This window comes from Chiloscyllium punctatum, chromosome 26 (genome assembly GCF_047496795.1).
Source record: "Chiloscyllium punctatum isolate Juve2018m chromosome 26, sChiPun1.3, whole genome shotgun sequence".
NCBI classification, from domain to species: Eukaryota; Metazoa; Chordata; class Chondrichthyes; order Orectolobiformes; family Hemiscylliidae; genus Chiloscyllium; species Chiloscyllium punctatum.
The window spans coordinates 54,974,724-54,993,713 of NC_092764.1; the positions used below are offsets into that span (position 1 = coordinate 54,974,724).

At 40.8% G+C, this 18,990-nt stretch overlaps 1 protein-coding gene across 4 annotated transcripts in view; it reads left to right on the forward strand.

The window, feature by feature from the left end:
* The window catches only part of ripor1 (RHO family interacting cell polarization regulator 1), a 324,487-nt gene that overhangs the window by 214,601 nt on the left and 90,896 nt on the right, over positions 1-18,990 (forward strand). For all 4 annotated transcript variants that reach the window (XM_072547436.1, XM_072547435.1, XM_072547437.1 and 1 more), the window contains exons 5-6: positions 3,783-3,806; positions 4,790-4,843. In XM_072547436.1, coding sequence (XP_072403537.1) covers positions 3,783-3,806; positions 4,790-4,843 — 78 coding nt within the window. The remainder of the gene's footprint in view (positions 1-3,782; positions 3,807-4,789; positions 4,844-18,990) is intronic.

Consider the following 18,990-nt stretch of genomic DNA (forward strand, 5'->3'; position numbering starts at 1 on the left):
CAGTTGAATCTTTATGCATGTCCCAGTACAAAAATTCTGACAGTTGCATTGTATTGTCTGAGTTCAATAATAGCCTGTAAGATGCGAGGGCAAAAGCAGGCCATGCTGCCCATCGGTTCCACTGCACCATTCAATGAGATCAATTCCACTTTCCTGCCTTTTCCCCATAACCCATGGTTCCCTTATTGATTTAAAAATATGCCTATTCCCATCCATGAATATATTTAATGACCAAACCGTCACAGCCCCTGTGCTTCATCACCACCTGAGAAAAAAATTCTCCCTCTTGGAAGGGCAACATGTGTGGGCGCAGGCTTTGAGGGCTGAAGGGCCTGTTCCTGTGTTGTATTCTTCTGTTCTTTGTTCCTTGTCTTTAGTGGGCAACTCCTTTCTCTGAAATTATGCCCTCTGGTCCTAGATTCTCCCACAAGGAGAAATAGCCTTTCTGCATCTACCCTATCAATCCAATTTAGAATCCGATGTTTCAATAAAGTCTCCTCCTCTCATTTATTCTCCTAAATTCCAATGAGTACAAGCTCAAGCTGCTCAGCCTCTCCTCAAAGAAAATCCCTCCACATCCAGGATCAATGTAGCGAACTTTGTCTGGACTGCCTCCAATTTTCTATCCATGCTAATATATCTAACCCCATAGTCTATGTGTGAACCATTATTGAATGCCTTTTGGAAATTCAATATATCTTTCCTTAGATCAGGGATCAAAACTGTTCAATATTTAAGTGTGATCTAACTAGTGCCGTGTGTAGATTTAGCAAGTGTGTCTCGTTTTTATACTCCATTGCATTTGAAATAAAGGGCAACATTTCATTTGCCTTCACTAATACCCACTGGACTTGGCCACCTTTTCTATGTGGTTCATTCAAGATTTCCACCAAGTCTCTCTTTGCTGCAGCTTGCTGCAATCTTTTCTCATTTAAAAAGTATTCTGTTCTTCTCTTCCTGCCAAATGCATAACCTCACATTTTTATATTCCATCTGTCAAATCTTTGGCTTAATCTATCTATATCCCTAAGTAGACGACTTATGTCAGCTTCATTATTTGCCTTCCCGTTTACTTTTGTGTTGTCTGTAAATATGGTGACAGGACATTAACTTCTATGGTGACAGGGTGGCTCCGTGGTTAACACCGCTATCTCACAGCACCAGGTACCCAGGTTCGAATCCACCTTTGGGCAACTGTCTGTGTTGCATATTCTTCCTGTGTCTGTGTGAACTTCCTCTGGGTGCTCCAGTTTCCTCCCACAATCCAAAGATGTGCAGGCTAGGTAGATTAGCCATGCTAAATGCAGGAGTACAGGGATAGGGTCAGGGGGGGTAGATCTGGGTGAGGTTCTCTTTGGAAGGTCAGTGATGGGTCTAATGGCCTGTTGCCACACTGCTGGGATTCTATGAAAATCCAAATGATTAATATACTTTGTAAATAATTGTAGCTCCCACAGATCCCCGTCTCACTCCACTAGTTACAGCTTTCATTCTGACATTATCTCCTTTTATTCAATGTTCTGTCTTCTATTAGTTAGCCAGTCCTCTATCCATACTAATAGATTACCTGTAACACATTGATTGTTATCTTAAGTAGCCTTATGTGCAGTACGTTATTGAATACCTTTCGGAGATCCAAATATGTTATATCTTCTGGTTCCCCTGTATGTATCCTGCTTGTTACCACCTCAAGGAACTGTAGTAAACTTTATCAGGCATGATTCACCCTTCGTGAAGCCATGCTGACTCTCCAGGTTATATTATGTGTTTATAAATATTCTGCTATTACATCCTTTATTTTAGTCTCATATTTTCCCAATGATGTACATTAAGCTTACTGGCCTATCATTACCTGCGTTTTTAAAATTTTCCTCCCTTTTTAAATGCTGTTACTTTAGTAATTTTCCTATCCACTGGGACTTTTCCAGAATCTAAGGATTTTTAGAGGATTATAACCAGTGCATCCACTATCTTTGTAACTAATTCTTTAATATCTCCAGAAGCAGTCAGTCAGGTCCAAGAACATATTGCCTTTAGTCCCTTCTCTAATGATACCTATTGTGTTTATGCTTCCTCCCCTCCCCCTTGATTATCTCGTATTTTGTTTTACTATTTGTAATCTCGATCATGAAGACTGATGCAAAACATTTTTTCAACTCCTTTTGCCATTCCCTGGCTTTCCCTTATTTTCCCAGTCTCATTCTGTAAGGGCTTTATCTTGCCCCTCTTTTCTTTTTATATCTTTAAATAAACTTTTATTGTCTGTTTTTTGTATTATATGCTAGTTTGCCCTCATAATTTATTTTTTTCCTTCCTCGTTATTTTCTGGTCTTTTTTTTGTTGTTGGTTTTGAAACTTTCCCAATCCTCTGATTTACCACTAAGCTTTGCCAAATTTTCTTTCAATTTGATATTTTCCTTAACTTCCCTGATTAACATGAGGTTTTTCCCCTTCTTAGAATCCTTGTTCCTCACTGTGATAGATCTTTGTTGTGAGTCATGAGCTATTTTTTAAAATGTCAACTAATATTCATCAACCATTTTTTCTGCTAAACTTCCAGTACATTCTAGGTAAAAACAATGACTGCAGATGCTGGAAACCAGATTCTGGATAAGTGGTGCTGGAAGAGCACAGCAATTCAGGCAGCATCCGAGGAGCAGTAAAATCGACGTTTCGGGCAAATTTTGTGCTCTTCCAGTACATTCTAGCCAACTCTGCCCTTATTCCCATGAATTGCTCTTATTTAAGTTTAGCACAATTTTTCCTCACTCAGGTTTTTAACTCTCAAGCTGAATGCTAAATGCTACCATTTTATGGTCACTGTATAGGATATCTTTTATTATGAGATCATGTTTTAAACATGCCTAGTATGTTGTAGTATAATTCATGGGAATAAGGGTAGGATTGGCTAGAATGTACTGGGAGTTTAGCAGAAAAAATGGTTGACTATTAGTTGACATTTTTAAAAAAGATAGCCCAATTTGCCATTTGGATCCTCAACAGATTAATATAGGAATCTGTCCCCAATGCACTCTATAGATTTTTCCTCATGGCTGCATCTGCCAGTTTGTCTGTTCTAATCTATATGAAGTCATCCCTGATTAATGTGTGATGTGGAGGAGCCAGTGTTGGACTGGGGTAGAAGTTTCAAAATCGTACAACGGGTTATAGTCCAACAGGTTTATTTGGAAATGCTAGCTTTCGGAGTGCTGCTCCTTCATCATGTGGTTGCCAGATGATTAATGTAATACCTTTTTTATGTGGCCCTTTGAATAACTTGAAAAAAATACAAGATTTGTATTTATATATTGCAGTGGTAAATCTTTTTGAAATTGCACTGGTGTTCATAAACTTGTGTTTAATTAACAAAGGACTTGAACAAACAGTTACTTTGTTAATTTGAAGCTTGGGATACAATGGAATGTGCAGGAACTCGCTGCACAAGTGGATTGGTCTTTCGCTTTGCTTTCAGTCCCAGTTACACATGTCCCATAAATTAAGTTTCCAAATTTCGCAAGACAGAAATATTTTGTAATACATGGTTACTTGACACCAATTCCATTTCAAGTTTTAGAATCAGGTGAGTAATTTATAAACAAGCTTTAAATTTGTGTCTGAGATTTTCATGTTAAAATGAATATTGAAATAGAATTGTGACTTTCCTTTTGAAACAATGATTTTTATTTCCCTTGCATTTTGAATGTCACCAATTTCTACTTCTGTATGTTGCATTCAGTTTATAAGAAGTGTCCATTATAACTCTTCCTTCTTTTTGTTTTTAGGGATTTCTATATGATCTTGACAAGGTATGAGGTTTCAGTATTGCTTGTTTTCTAATGTGAGTTGACATAATGAATTGAATAAATGTGGGTTAGTCCAAATAACCTTGGTTTGGCAAAGGCAAACATAGAATCTTGTCAAGTATGTTTACTTGTTCAAAACAAATGTACAAACAATGACACAAACAGGTCTGTGATTCTTAAATTCTATCTCTTTTGCTCTAGTTACCTGTCTGCACATTGTTCATTGCTGTTCTGCCCAAGACCACCCACCTTGTTACTGAATAAAAGCCTTTGGCATTCAAAATTTTTAGTTAGACTACTGGGGGGGTGGTAGGTGGAGGTTCTGAGTAAAAGCTATTGTAAATTCAATGAAGGACGCTATTTCATGTTAACTGTTGGTAAACAACTTTATTCCTGCTTCATTGCCAATGCTCCTCTTTGACTGGGCTGTTCTAAATATCTAGGGCTGAAAATGTGTTGCTGGAAAAGCTGAAGAAGGGCTCATGCCCAAAACGTCGAGTCTCCTGCTCCTTGGATGCTGCCTGACCTGCTGCGCTTTTCCAGCAATACAATTTCAGCTCTGATCTCCAGCATCTGCAGTCCTTACTTTCTCCTATACTAAATGTCTAACAAAGTGTTGGTCTTAACTGGCCTTTTCTGTTTACTTTTTTTCTCACATTTCCCTAAAACAAACTTTCTTTGAGAACATTCTATCTTTCCCATGCAACATAAATCTGAAATTTGTTTCCAGAATTATGTGTAAATTTGCAGCATTCTGTGAAACGTTTGTGCTTTTCATGATTTGGATATATCGCTGACTGTGAGTACATAGTGAATTATACATACTCTTGTACTGGAAAATATGAATAAAAATTTAGATTGATTTAAGCATAAAGGCATCTCCAGTTTGTTTAATGTGCTTCCAATAAAAGACTTGCCAAGTCTGTTTAACATTTTCTCTCACTCTCTGTCTCTCTCTCTCTCCCCTTTTTGCCGCCTCCTGACAGCAAATCAAGTCAATTGAAAGGTTTATCCGGAGACTGGAGTTTCACGTTAGTAAGGTAAGAAACTACAAAATGGTCAGTTCCTGGCCCCCACTTGGGGTCTCAACCCTCTTTGGATTCAACCTGGCTTGATACCTTACAACAGTTATAACTTGTATACTTTCATCATAATGTGTTTTGCAACAAAATAAAATCAGTACTTGAATGCTTTTCTTATAGCTAAAGGGTTACTATTGTAGCATGTTTTGGCTGGAAATTTTAAATTGTTTACACAGGTTTTCCTTTGACTTTGACATATCAGATAATCCAGCTTGTGTTCTCATCAGCCCAAAAGTTGGCAGTTGGGAAAGCATCTCGTATATATTTATTGGACGCAAGTGTCTTGTGTTCTCACAATGTACGTGGTTTGACTTGTGTTTTTATTATGTTTTTATCTATGAAAACTAATAATGACAGGAGGCTGTACAACAAAAAATGTCTGATGCCGATACAGCCACACTTTGTGCTCACTGCAGGTCACCTTCTCAATGAGCCGTATGTTTTGTAGGTCTTTAACCTGAAGTGATAGATGGTATTTTGTTGGCATGGCTGTTGGGCTTAATTTTAATGTATGCTTATCTGCTTAAGGGCTCCATTTTAAAACAAAGTTGCTTCTTCATTCTGCTGTTTGTTTGTTAACCTCCGGTTATTGTAGATAATTTCTCATCAACCTGTTCGTGATATTATTACATACCTCTAGTGCAGGTCTGACTTGAACTTGGCCTTCTTATGGGCCTGGTCTACTCTTGTGGCCCACTACAATGTGCCACAACAGCCCTTCCTGTTGCATATATTAGTTCCATGTCTATGATAAAGCAATGTGTCTCTAATTAAACAATTGGATAATTGTTAAAGTTGCATTATACTGCTCAACAAATATAAGAAAAAGTTGACCATTCATTGTATAAGCAATGTTATATGGACACTGAAAATCAAGAGGTGGTTTTCCATGTGGAAAGGATTGAATAAGTGGCTAATATCTGTGATTTTAAAAAAGAAAGCAGGTTGTGTTCAGTGTCTGCCATTTTGTGGAATATATTGCGGATGCAACAGAGTCATCCACTGGAATATCATAGGATAAATTTCTATCAAGCTATAGCTATTTGCTTTTGATAATATTGTATAAACATTTTGTACTAACCTTTCTGGATAGGACTTAGACTTCTGAATTTCTGAAAAAGGTCCATTTGGCTTTGAGCTGGCTTATTTACAATTGAAATGTGAAATTTTGAAACTTCCTGCTGGGTATCACTTTGCAGGAGGCCTAGAGCGAAGCTTGGGCCTGGTAAAGCCTTATTTGAGTTTCAAAAGGTTTAGAAATGAAGAGTTTAAGTTTCATAGTCACTTGCTTCCAGTACTGTGTTTGTCCACATGAAATTGTAATTTTAGGAGCTGATCTATTCAGTTAGGCAATTATTCCATGAATCTTGTTTTTCTTCTCATTTTTATTTTGAATCTTGTTTACCAGAGTTCACTGGGCAGTGAGCTGTTTTTGTTTTTTTGGAATATTTTTCTGCCTGTACTTTGGTTGCAGCAGCCAACATTAACAAAACAATGAGGTGGCACCATATAAAATACTGCCAATAAAAACCAGTCTTGGAAGATTCTGGTGCATCGCCTGAGTGTGTGTGCATATATACAAATACATGGGGGGGGGGGGGGGGGGCGGTTCAAAGGAGACTGTGTCTTTACTGGTCAACTTCACAAAATGGACAGTATGCACCTCCAGAGAATATAGATTAGATTCCCTACAGTGTGGAAACAGGCCCTTTGGCCCCACAAGTCCACACTGACCCTCCAAAGAGTAACCCACCCCCCTCTGACTAATGTACCTAATACAATTTAGCATGGCCAATTCACCTGACCTGCACATCTTTGGACTGTGGGAGGAAACCGGAGCACCCGGAGGAAACCCATGCTGACACTGAGAGAATGTGCAAACTCCACACAGTCAGTCACCCAAGGCTGGAATCGAACCTGGGACCCTGGCACTGTGAGGCAGCAGTGCTAACCACTGAGCCACCATGCTGCCCCTACATCATTTATAAGAAGTCCTCGCCTTCCCAAAGAAGTGAGGGTCACCATGTTTTCATGACTCTTGTATGGAGAGCAAGTAGTTTGTGCCATCAGCAGTGCTCCCTCTTGAATTGGAGTGTGTGCGGTAGTCACTCTCAATGAGGAGGACACTTGATCATAGCAAGAGTTTGTCCTTTTCATGTTTTAATCAGAGGGAGGCTGTTGTGTTGCAGCTGCCATACAGTTCCCATTGATCAGGGAACTCTCCTGTTCTTACTGACTGTTACTGGCAGAGCGGAAGTATTGACATATTAATGATCAGCCTGTTTGGCTCCGTTATGATGCACCTTCCATGTCCAATCGGTCCACTGGGAACTTGAACCCAGCGCTTCTGGCCCAGAGGGAGAGACAGTACTTTTTCCCAAGATGAAAACTTTTTGAAAACATAAGTCAAAACAACTACACTTCCAATAAATATTTTGGATGCCTTTCCAATAGCAAGCTTCTGGGATGAGGTGTAAGCATCTGAAAGGATTGAGGAATGCCTTAAGCACCACCCACTATTACAACAACATTCAGACTTGAGGGAGAAAATAGCTTAAGAAGCCAAGTTTTGGTAATGTGACTGGCTCTGCTATAATGGGGGTATGTCAGGTTCCAAGCAATCAATTGTAATAGGGACCTTATTGGTCTGGGGCATGAATGGACATCTCTGCAGCCATCAGCAAGACATCAGGCTGTTACGTTGCCTCCTAGTTCCAGGGACAAGGATGTCTCTATGTGGGTGCAGAATATGCTGAAAGGGGAGAGTGACCAGCAGGAGGTTGTTGTGCACATTGGTACCAACGATATAAGTATGGAACAGGATGAGGTTCTCAGAGACCGTATAGGAAACTAAGCAGAAGATTAAAAACTAGGTCTTCAAGGGTAGTACTGGTCCCAGTGCGAATGAGGGTTTGGAATAGGAGGATAGAGTGGATGAATGTCTGGCTGAGGAGCTGGTACAAAGGGCAAGCATTCACATTTTTGGATCATTGGGATCTTTTCACTGGCAGAAGTGACCTGTATAAGAGGGATGGGTTCCATCTGAATTGGAAATTCAACGTAATAGTGAGAAAATAGAAAAGGCTGAGGTTGGTACAGTGAATATGCAGAGCAAGTCAAAAAGTCAAGGCAGACAGGAGGTTGGCAGAGAATGAGGCAAGACTGATATGTTAAACTGCATTTACTTCAATGCAAGAAGCCTGACAGGTAGGGCAGATGAACTCAGCATGGTTGGGAAAATGGGACTAAGCTATCATAGCCATTACAGAAATGTGGCTCAGGGATGGGCAGACTGGCAGCTTAGTTCCAGGATATAGATGTTATCAGGAGGATAGGAAGGAAGGCAAAGAGAGGAGTAGGAGTGGTGCTTTTGGTTAGAATTAATCTTGCTGCTATACTTAGGAAAGATATTTCTGAGAGATCATCTAGTGAAGTTATATGGGTGAAACCGTGAAATGAGAAAAGGAAGATTATCTCATTGAGATTGTATCATAGGCTCCCCATTAGTCAGTGGGAAATTGAGAAACAAATATATAAATTACGTTCAGAGCTTGGATGGAGGAATTTAAGTATGTACAAGAAAACTTTATTCTTCAATATATTGATGAACCTACTACAGAAGGAGCAACACTTGATTGACCTTCTGTTGGGAAATACGACAGGGCAAGTTATGGAGGTGTCAGTGGGGGAGCACTTTGGGGCAAGTGATCATAATTGTATTAATTTTAAAATAGTGATGGAAATGGATAGGACTGAGTAAAATGTTAAGGGTCTAAATTGGAGTAAGGCCAATTTTGACAATATTCGACAGGAACTTTCAAAAGTAGCTTGGTTAAAGCTATTTGCAGGTAAAGGGAGGTTGGGAAGTGGAAGGCCTTTAAAAGTTAAATAACAAAAGTTCAGATATTCCCATTAATCTGAAGGGCAAGGCTGGTGGCTGTAGGGAAATGATAAATAACTAGAGAAATTGAGGCTCTGGACAAAAAAAGGAGGAAGCATATGCCAGATATAGACAGCTTGGATCAAGTGGATCCCTGGAGGAGTATAAGGGCAGTGGGAGGGAAATCAGGAGGGCAAAGAAATGACACAAGATATTTTTGGCAAATAGAGTTAAGGAGAATCCATGGAAATTCCATAAGCACATTTAACAGCAAGAGAGTAACTAGGCAGAGAATAGGATCCCTTAAAGATTAGTGTGGCTGTCTATCTCTGGAACCACAAGAGATGGGTGAGAAATTAAACTAATATTTCATGTCAGTCCTTACTATGGCAATGGGCAAAGTTAGGGTACTTTGGAAATAAATAGTGATGTCTTGAAAATAGTTCATATTACAGAGGAAAAGGTGCTGGGGGTCTTAAAATATATAGATAAATCCTCAGAACTTTGTGGGAAGTTAGGGAAGAGATTACTGCATCCTTTGAGATATTTGTACCATCAACAGCCAAAGGTGAGGTTCTGGAAGACTGTAGAGTCGCTAATCTGGTGCCATCACTTAAGACAGGCTGTAAGGAAATTCCAGAGAACCATAGATCAGTGAGCCTCATGTCAATGCTGCGTAAATTGTTGGAGGAGATTCTGAGGGACAGGATTTTACATACATTTGTAAAGGCAAGAATTAATTAGGGATAGTTAGCATAGCTTTGAGCTTGGGAAATTGTCTCTCACTAACTTGATTGAGTTTTTTGAAGAGGTGACAAAGAAAATTGATTTAAGGCATAATGGTAGACATCGTCTACATTGACTTAAGCATACAACAAGGTTCTGCATGGCAGACTGATTAGTAAGGTTAGATCACATTGGACCTGGGAGGAGCTAGCCTGGTAACTTTTTTTTTGCAACCTGTAAACTCTTAAAATGTTTCTCCTTGCCCACAAGGGATTTCAGCTTTACTCACAGAACCTCCAGTGTTTATTTGCTCTGAGCCTCGATTTGGGACCTTCCTAAAGTCTGTCGACACTCAGTGCATTCTGTGTGACTAGTGTAGGGTTCCTAGTTCACTCTCCCAGTTGCCTGTCACTTAACAGGTCTGAATATGTTTTTAAATGTAGACTGGAAATTCTGCCTTGATGAATCTTGCAACAAAGTTCCCTTCTGTAGGGTTCTTGAATATTCAGTTCTTCGAGCTGCTGACTGTCTCAATGAGCAGTCTTCTTGAAGCTGTGTCCAAAGATGCCCTGAGAACTCCAACGTTGCTAACTCACAGGAAGCAGCTAAGTGGAGTCTGTACCACTCCGCACCGGGTTATAAGATGAGTCCTCACCACATGTATGGGCTACCTGATGTATTTGTGGCACACTAGCCTGTTTCCTGTAGGGATCTACAGGGCTTTCTTCATACAGCATTATCCCGACTAGCCTAACTAGAAGAGAGTTCAGTCTTGAATAAGACATGGTTTATTGTATAGACAGCAAGTTACCAAGTCACATTAATGAGGTAGATATCGTTACACAGACAATGAGGAGTCCCAGATGGTAGGTCCTCTTACTCCTTCAAGATAGGATCATAGAATTATACAGCGTGGAAACAGACCCTTCGATCCAACTCGTCCCACCAACCAGACATCCTAAACTGACCTAGTCCCATTTGCCAGCATTTGGCCCATAAACCTTAATCATCCCTCTTAATACCTTTTAAATATTGTAATTGTATCCACCTCTACCATTTCCTCTGGCAGCACGTTCCATACACGCACCATATTCTGCATGAAAAAGTTAGTCCTCAGGTCCTTTCCCCTCTCACCAGTTTTTGGACGACCCCACTCGGGGTGGGAAAAAGAGCTTGGTTAAACCCGCCCCCATCCATCCTGCTCATGATTTTATAAACCCCTCCGCCTCCGATGCACCAGTGAAAAGAAATTCCAGCGTATTCAGCCGGTCCCTGAAACTCAAACCCTCGAGCAACATCCGTGTAAATCTTTTCTGCACCCGTCAAGTTTCACAACATCTTTCCTATCGAAGGACAACCAGAATTGTGCACCGTATTCTAAAAGTGGCTTCACCAATATCCTGTACAGCCGCGATATAACATCCCAACTACTATACTCAATACTCTGACCAATAAAGGACAGCATACCAAATGCCCTCTTTACTATTCCATCTAGCTGCGACTTCACTTTCAAGGAACTATGAACCTGCACTCCATTGTCTCTTTGTTCAGCAGCACACCCCAGGACCTTACTGTAAAGTGTATAAGTCCTGTCCTGATTTGCCTTTCCAAAATGCAGCATCTCACCTTTATCTAAACTTCATCTGCCACTCTCAGCCTATTGGCCCATCCTGTCAAAGTTTCATTAAACTCCGAGGTAACCTTGTCACTGTCCACAACATCAACTATTTTAGTCATTTGCAAACTTACTAACTATACCACCTATATTCACATTTATATAAAGAACGAAAAGCAATGGACCCAGTATTGCTCCTTGTAGCACACCTCTTGTCACAGGCCTCCAGACCAAAGATCAACCATCTACCACCATCCTCTGTCTCCTACCTTCACGTCAATTTTGTACACATAAAATTGTATACAATGGAATACATAACAGGTTATTGGAAAGCTGGGAGTATATGATGTTCTTGAAGCTCAGATCCGGTGTTGCCACTGCAGTGAGCAGGTATCATGAGATATGGCTATGATGAAGGAGGTCAGTAACAGGGAAACCATTTATAACAAGACCTGAGAACCTTATAAAAATTCAAGTGATGCCAGGACAATTTAGAAGCTGAAGCAGACAAAGCCTAACAGAAGAAGAATGATAAGGGGGGCTGATGCCACTGAAGGAGTGTATCCAGCAATTAAACTGCAATAGAGGCAAGATGTATTTGTTTAAACTGCACACAGCAGGACTCAGTCAAGAAAATAATTGTGAAAGAAGCAGGACTGTATGGATGAGTTGGGCCGAAGGTTCTCTTTATGTACAGTGAGATGGATCCATTTGGTAAAGCTGTCACTGGGATTCATTCCAGTTAGGGAAACTGAATTTGATACTAAATCTGGGTTTAGTGGAATTATTCTCAAGAAACTGTGACAAAGACAGGAATTGTTTATTCATTCATGGGATGTGGGTGTTACACGCTAGGCAATCACTTATTGCCCATCCTTCATTGCCCTGGAGAAGTTGTGGTGAATTCCCTTCTCAAATCTATGTGGTACTACGGGTGCAGGGACACTGAGTGTAATTAAGAAGGGCTTTGACCCAGCAACAGTGAATGCACAACAATATATTTCCAAGTCAGGATTGTGTGTGGCTTGGAGGGAAACTTGCAGTAATGGTATTGTCCAGGCTTGAAACTTTGGAGGAGGTAAGTTACCTGCTGCCGAATTCCCAACGTCTGACCTGCTGTTGTAGCCACAGTATCTATATGGCAAGTCCAGTTCAGCCTCTGAAGACCCAGGATGATGTTAATGGGGGATTCAGGCATGCTAATAATTGAATATATAGAATGCCAAGAGGCGATGGTTAAATTCTCTCTCGGTGGATGGAGATGGTCTTTACCAGGCACTTGTGTGATGTGCATACTTCTTGCCACTTCAATCTTTCATTTTTCTCTTTTCCTTTTTTTTCCCTCCCTCTTTCTCGCTCTCTGACTCGCTCTCTAGGCTCCTGCTATTGCTCTTGCGCTCTCACCCGCTTGCTCGCTGTCGTGTGCGTGCTCTCTCTCTCTCTCTCTCCCCCCTTCCACCCCATCTCGCGCTCTCTCTCTCTCTCTCTGTCCCCCTCCTTCTCTTTTCGCAGCTCACTGTAAAGATCCATACTCCAGTGAGACATTCCCAGTCAGCAGCATAATGTGTACTGATTGCATCATCCTGCTGACTTCGACAGTGGTAACTGTTAGTAACTGTCAACAGCGTAATGGAATCCTTTTAAAACCAAATGGTTGTTGATTCCTTATGAATAAACAGACCGACATTGGCTCAGGTTATTTTGCTTGTGTCTGTGTTTATGATATCCAAATGAGTTAACCATTTTCCGATACTTTCCTCATTCTGGAATTGTGAAAGTTCTGTTAAACTTTCCATTCCTTAGGACCTAATTCTTTTCAGCTGGGACTTTGGAGCTGCTCCAACACTCGCTCTCAGATGGGCTCAGACAGTTCAGTTATGGTGGCAGCCTCTGGAAGGAATAGCAGGGAGACTGAAACACGGCAAACAAAAGTGAACCTGACACTCAAACCCCTGCTCGTCAATTGTTACATGTAGTTGACCTTTTTTGCTGGATAGCCCCAGATTTTACAGCTTGCAGCTGGAATTCTAAACTGTTCCAGATTGAGCACCCAGTTTACGTGTGCTGATTATGTTCCCTCATTATGGGAACTTGGCAGTTGCAACTGACTCATGTCTAGGACAATGTTTGAGTTATACCTTTATCACTTTCTGGTCTGAACAGTGCTTTTCTTTGCTCTTTCCTTTGATCTGATGAGCCCACCAGATTTACTTCCTCCGGTGTTTGATTTTGAGAGAAATTTGGGGCTTAACATTACATAAGATCAGTGTGCACATGCGTAATCCCATCTTCAGTATCTTCCTTTCAAGGTGGAGCTAATGTAGTGCGGGTATTTTCTCCACAAGCTTGGTGGCCATTACTCCTATCCCCCACAATGTCTGTAGACAGGCTGACTATGGAATATTGCACAGCACTTTCTTTTATTCATTTGTTGGATTGCTTATCCCTGATTGCCCTGGAGAAGGTGATGGTGAGCTGTGGCCTTGAACCAGAGCAGTCCTTCAAGTGTATGGGCACCTATAGTGACATTAGGGAGGGAGTTCCCGGATCATAACTTCATGACTGGGAAGGGACAGTGATATAGTTCCTAGTCAATGTGGCTCAGAAAGTAACTTGCAGATGGTCGCGTTCCAATGCATTTATTGTACTTGTCTTTCGAGGCGATGGGAGTTGTGTGTTTGGAAGGCGAAATTGAAGAAACCTGGATGTGTCTGCCTTTACAGGAGCATTTCATATAGACACCACAGACTTTTGGCTAACATGTACTTTCCTCCTTTCCTAAAAGCCAGGAAATTCTGTTCAATTGTGGAGATCCTACTAGTGCTTTATGTAGGCAAAGATTTCTCATGTAGAAGGATGTAGACAGGATTTGAATATTAGTAATTAGTATCGATATTTTGTCATTAAACCCCTCCCCCCCCCCCCCCCCCACCCAATTTGATAATTTGATTAATAATTGCAGTAGGGAACATAGGAGTGAATGTAAATTAAACATTCCGCTGCTGGACTGCTGAGGGTCGAAGTGGGTATATTCAACCTTGCATTAGACAAAATGGTTTCAACAGAAATGGTGATAACAGTACAACTGTGAGCCAGAGAAGTCATACAAGGAAAATAGTTGAAGCTCCTTGGCAAACTGTGGACAGGTTTCCTTTCCTCTCGAGATCGATTTAAATATCATCAGCAAATTTGGAACTTCCACATCACTAAATTCTGCTTTCTGGTATCCCATCTCCTATATCACAGCAGTAATTACACTTTCACAGTATTTCAATGGCTAATGCACTTCAGTGTGGCCCGAGGCTGTGACATTACATAGATGCTAGTTCTTTCTTTGACCAAACTTTCAGCCTCCCCTCTTAATGCCCACAACTCCTGAACACTGAACTAAATGACAAGTTCAAAAGTTCACTGAAATTTGGATTCACCGCACCTGTTAATTTTCTGAAATGTTACAGTTGTGTTGTCTCGAGTTTTAAATCAGGTTATGTCTTTCAGTAAAACTCCTCAATGTAAAGCTGATATGTAAGCGCAAGCTTCTATTTGTGCAAAGGAAAAGTAATTTTCTTTTAACAGGTAGAATTCTGGTAAATTTAGGAAAGATTTGGAAAATTCAGTCGGAATAGGTGGCACCAGGTACTGAGTTTTCATTGATACAGGTATGACCAACTGCACTTTCTGTGGTTCTATAACGAATGTTTCCTTTGTCCAAAGGATAAAGTGGAGTTGCCTGCTACTGTTTGTAGCCACTCCTGCTGCCAAGGTACTCTTGTCTGTCTTGCACCATCTTCTCTCATCCACAATCATTCATCATCTAGCTACATCTAGATGAATCACTCTTAACGCTGCCCTCCCCTTTGCCTGCTATAAGCAATCTCCAGCTTTTCAGCTCTGATAAAATAGTTGAAATGCTGACATTTTCTTGAAAGAACGTAAGGACTACGAGCAAGAGCAGGCAATTCAGCTTCTTGAGAGAAAGTGAGGACTGCAGATGCCGGAGAGTCAGAGTCAAAAAGTGTGGCACTGAAAAAGCACAGCCGGTCAGGCAGCATTTGAGGAGCATCCCTGACGAAGGGCTTATGCCCGAAACGTCGACTCTCCTGCTCCTCTGATGCTGCCTGACTTGCTGTGCTTTTCCAGCACCACACTTTTCAATTCAGCTGCTTGAGCCTGCTCCACTACTTAATAAGAATGTGGGCCTCAACTCCAATTTCCTGCCCATTCCTAATAATATTTTAACGCGCTAATAATTAAAAATCTGTTCACTTGAATTTTGTCAGCATTTCAGTGTCCACTGCTGTCTGGTAGTGAATTCCACGGATTCACATCCATTGAGAGAAGTAATTCATTCTTTGTTTTAAGTCTGCCAGCCTTTAAACTTTCTTGTTCAAAATTACCCCATAAGGGCAAACATATGCTTTATATCACTTTGTAGAATTCCTTTTGTTCTTACAATTTCAAGTAACTCTTCATTTTTATTCCGTGTATATGAATTTTTTAGCAAGTCCTTTTTAAAAATTCATTCATATTATTAGTTTTACTGGCTGGGTGAGCACCATTTACTGCTGATGTCTCCTTTCATTGTGTTTACTAATGATCAAGAATAGATTAATGGGACAGTAATTGGCCAGGTGGATTTGTACTGCTTTTTGTATACACCATCTGATGTGGTGGGATTTGAACTCTGGTCCCCAGAATCTTACCTGGATCTCTGGATCACTAGTTCATCAACAATGCCACGAGGTCATTGACATCGCATCCTCATTTCTGTTTCCTTCCATAGATTTTCGTGTTTCTGAGGCATCTAGGGGCGTAGATAAAACCTAACATCTAATGAGTTTTTTGCTAACATCTAATAAACTTTTGTTAAAAGTTTAAGCTTTCATCTTGTTGGCACTAATTGACTGAAATTACTTTGGCTACGCCTTTGCGTTCTTTGAGTACTTCACACTTCCCCTAAGGCTGCTTCAAGCACCATTCAGAATGGATCAATTAGCTGTGAAGTGATATAAACAGTGTGTGTTGCTGGCTCACTGGTAAATTTAATTAGATGGTGATGATTTTGCACAATTAGGTGCTCTGTCCTTTGCGTCACATTAAAGACCTGTATCATGGAGCTCTTTTCAGTCAAAATACACTTTCTTAAAGGAGAAGGAAATGGCCAGAACAGAAGCTTTTTGTATAAAATACTCCTGTTTCTTTTATTAATGTTGTGAAGGTGCCAATGTTGGATTGAAATGGACAAGTCAGAAATCACATGACATCAGGTTATAGTCCAACAGGTTTATTTGAAGTCATGAGCTTTCGGACAGTAGCCCCTTCATCAAAAGATCATACAAATGGTGTGAGTTCAATGTTGAATAATATCTCTATGCAGGTGATCAAAAGTATCGGATGGTGTGAGTAAAGTGGGGGGTTGAGAGCATGGAGCTGAAAAAGCACAGCAGGTCAGGCAGCATCTGAGGAGCAGGAGAATTGATGTTTTGGGCACAAGCCCTTCATGAATGAGGCTGCCTGTCCTGCTGTGCTTTTCCAGCACCGCACTCTCGACTCTGATCTCCAGCATCTGCAGTCCTCACTTTCTTCCAGTGTGAGTAAAGTTTCAACAGCTGAAGAGCAAGCAAAGGAATGACCTATAATCCCATTAAATGCTATGGCAGTACCGGTGTTGGACTGGGGTGGACAAAGTTAACAATCACACAACACCAGGTTATAGTCCAACAGGTTTATTCGGAAGTAATAGCTTTCAGAGTGCTGTGCATGATACTGATCTTTTGCTATAAATTCTGTGTCTTATGATCCTACTCCACTAGTTATCTGACGAAAGAGCAATGCTCTGAAAGCTGGCCCATTAAATGAGGCAGAGAGTTAATTACAAAAAAATAAAAATAAGGTTGTGCTGGAGACAGACCAAATGACTGCACTAGATTAGATTAGATTACTTACAGTGTGGAAACAGGCCCTTCGGCCCAACAAGTCCACACCGATCCTCCGAAGAGCAACCCATCCAGACCCATTTGACTACATTTAACCCTACACCTAACACTACGGGCATTTTAGCATGGCCAATTCACCTAACCTGCACATTTTTGGACTGTGGAAGGAAACTGGAGCACCCAGAGGAACCCCACGCAGACACTGGGAGAATGTGCAAACTCCACACAGACAGATGCCTGAGGCGGGAATTGAACCCGGGTCTCTGGCACTGTGAGGCAGCAGTGCTAACCACTGTGCCACCGTGCCACCCTAACACAATAACACAATAGTATCGGATTATAGGTCATCCCTTTGCTTGTAATTCAGCTGTTGACACTTTACTCGCATCATCTGACACTTTTGATCACCTGCAGAGACTTATTATTCAACATTTATATGCTCTTTTGATCTCTCGGCCTATAAACTCTGCATTCTGTGTGCTTTTCTCTCACTTCACCTAACAAAGGGGCTACGCTCCAAAAGCTTGTGATTTCAAATAAACCTGTTGGACTATAGACTGGTGTTTTGTGACTTTTGATTTTATTAATGTAGCACCGTGACCATTGGGAACCCTAAGGTAGCATTATGATATGAAAACATGATTGTGCATTAAAAGGGAAGAGGCCTTCTCTCCTGTTGAGGCAACTCTTGCTGAATAAACGAAGTACAAATGTGGGCCAATCACCTGAAACTCACTTCCTATCAGCACTGTGAGGTCACCTCCACCACATGGATTGCAACAATTTGAGAAGTTTGCTCACCACCCAGGGTAAGAGGGATGGGCAATAAATGCTGCTCTCAGCCTTGACACTGAAAGAGCAAAAAAAAGTCCTAAGCTTGTTGCCTATTGTAACAAAAGGCCTTTCTTTGTACTTTGACTCTTAAAAATTGCTCAGCTTTTAAAACCAGCATTGCATTTCCCCAATCATTTCCAGAGGAGAGTGTGAAAAAGCCCCAGTTTTTTTTTAGTCTTTCTTTCCAGCTGCAACCTCCCCTGTGGCGCTTTATAGTGTAGTCCTCCTATTGATGTGGCCCCACATATGGTCTTCAGCTCTCATTGATGTAAAAGTTGCATTGTTCACACTGAGCTGTGTCTGCAGGGCCAGATGTGCTTTAAAACTAGTGTATACAAACTTGTGTATGTGCCATATAAAATCACAGACAGTAATCATCTGTCTGAGGCTGGTGAGCTCCATTGTGGTTGGGGAAGATGTATATCAACCTGTAGTGCTGGTGATCTGCATGGTGATTCACCTCCTGCCTCTGACTCCAAACTGAATATGAACACTCTAGAATCTGTGCTATGTTAAATTATTTTGTTTGAGTACAAGTTAATATTCCTTGAATTGTAATGTTTTATTCCATTGTTGCATATTCGGTGCTAGGAGTAAGTGGGTTTTAAGGGTCATTTTTACGATTGGCTACTACAAGTGATGTGACCACAATGGACTGCCCAAATCAAGATTGTTCACTGGGAAAGGGATTTGTTTGCATGTGGGCCACAATACACAATTGATGTCTTCTACACTGAAAATGCAGCTAAATGAGTTTTCGGGTGCTTTATTCTTAATCCAAGATAGTTCAAGAAAGATTTTTTGTCGCAGTATTATACGAGCTACAGAGACAAAGTTTTTGCTTGTTTTCCACCAGTGCTCTGTAGTCCATTCAGTAAGTCTGTTTCTTTTCATTTGACTTTGACTGTCTTCATGACTCATTTAGTGTGTCATCGCTCAGAATACATTGATGAGCAAACTCCAGTGGCCAGACATTACTAGTTTTCACAATTAGCAAGTTCACTGGCTGTGTTTTCTTTGGGTTTTTCTGATCCTTTTTATGTTTCTAGGAATCCATGTTAATATATTGGGTGCCCAGTCATTATGAATAAAATTTGAAAAACATTCCCTTGCA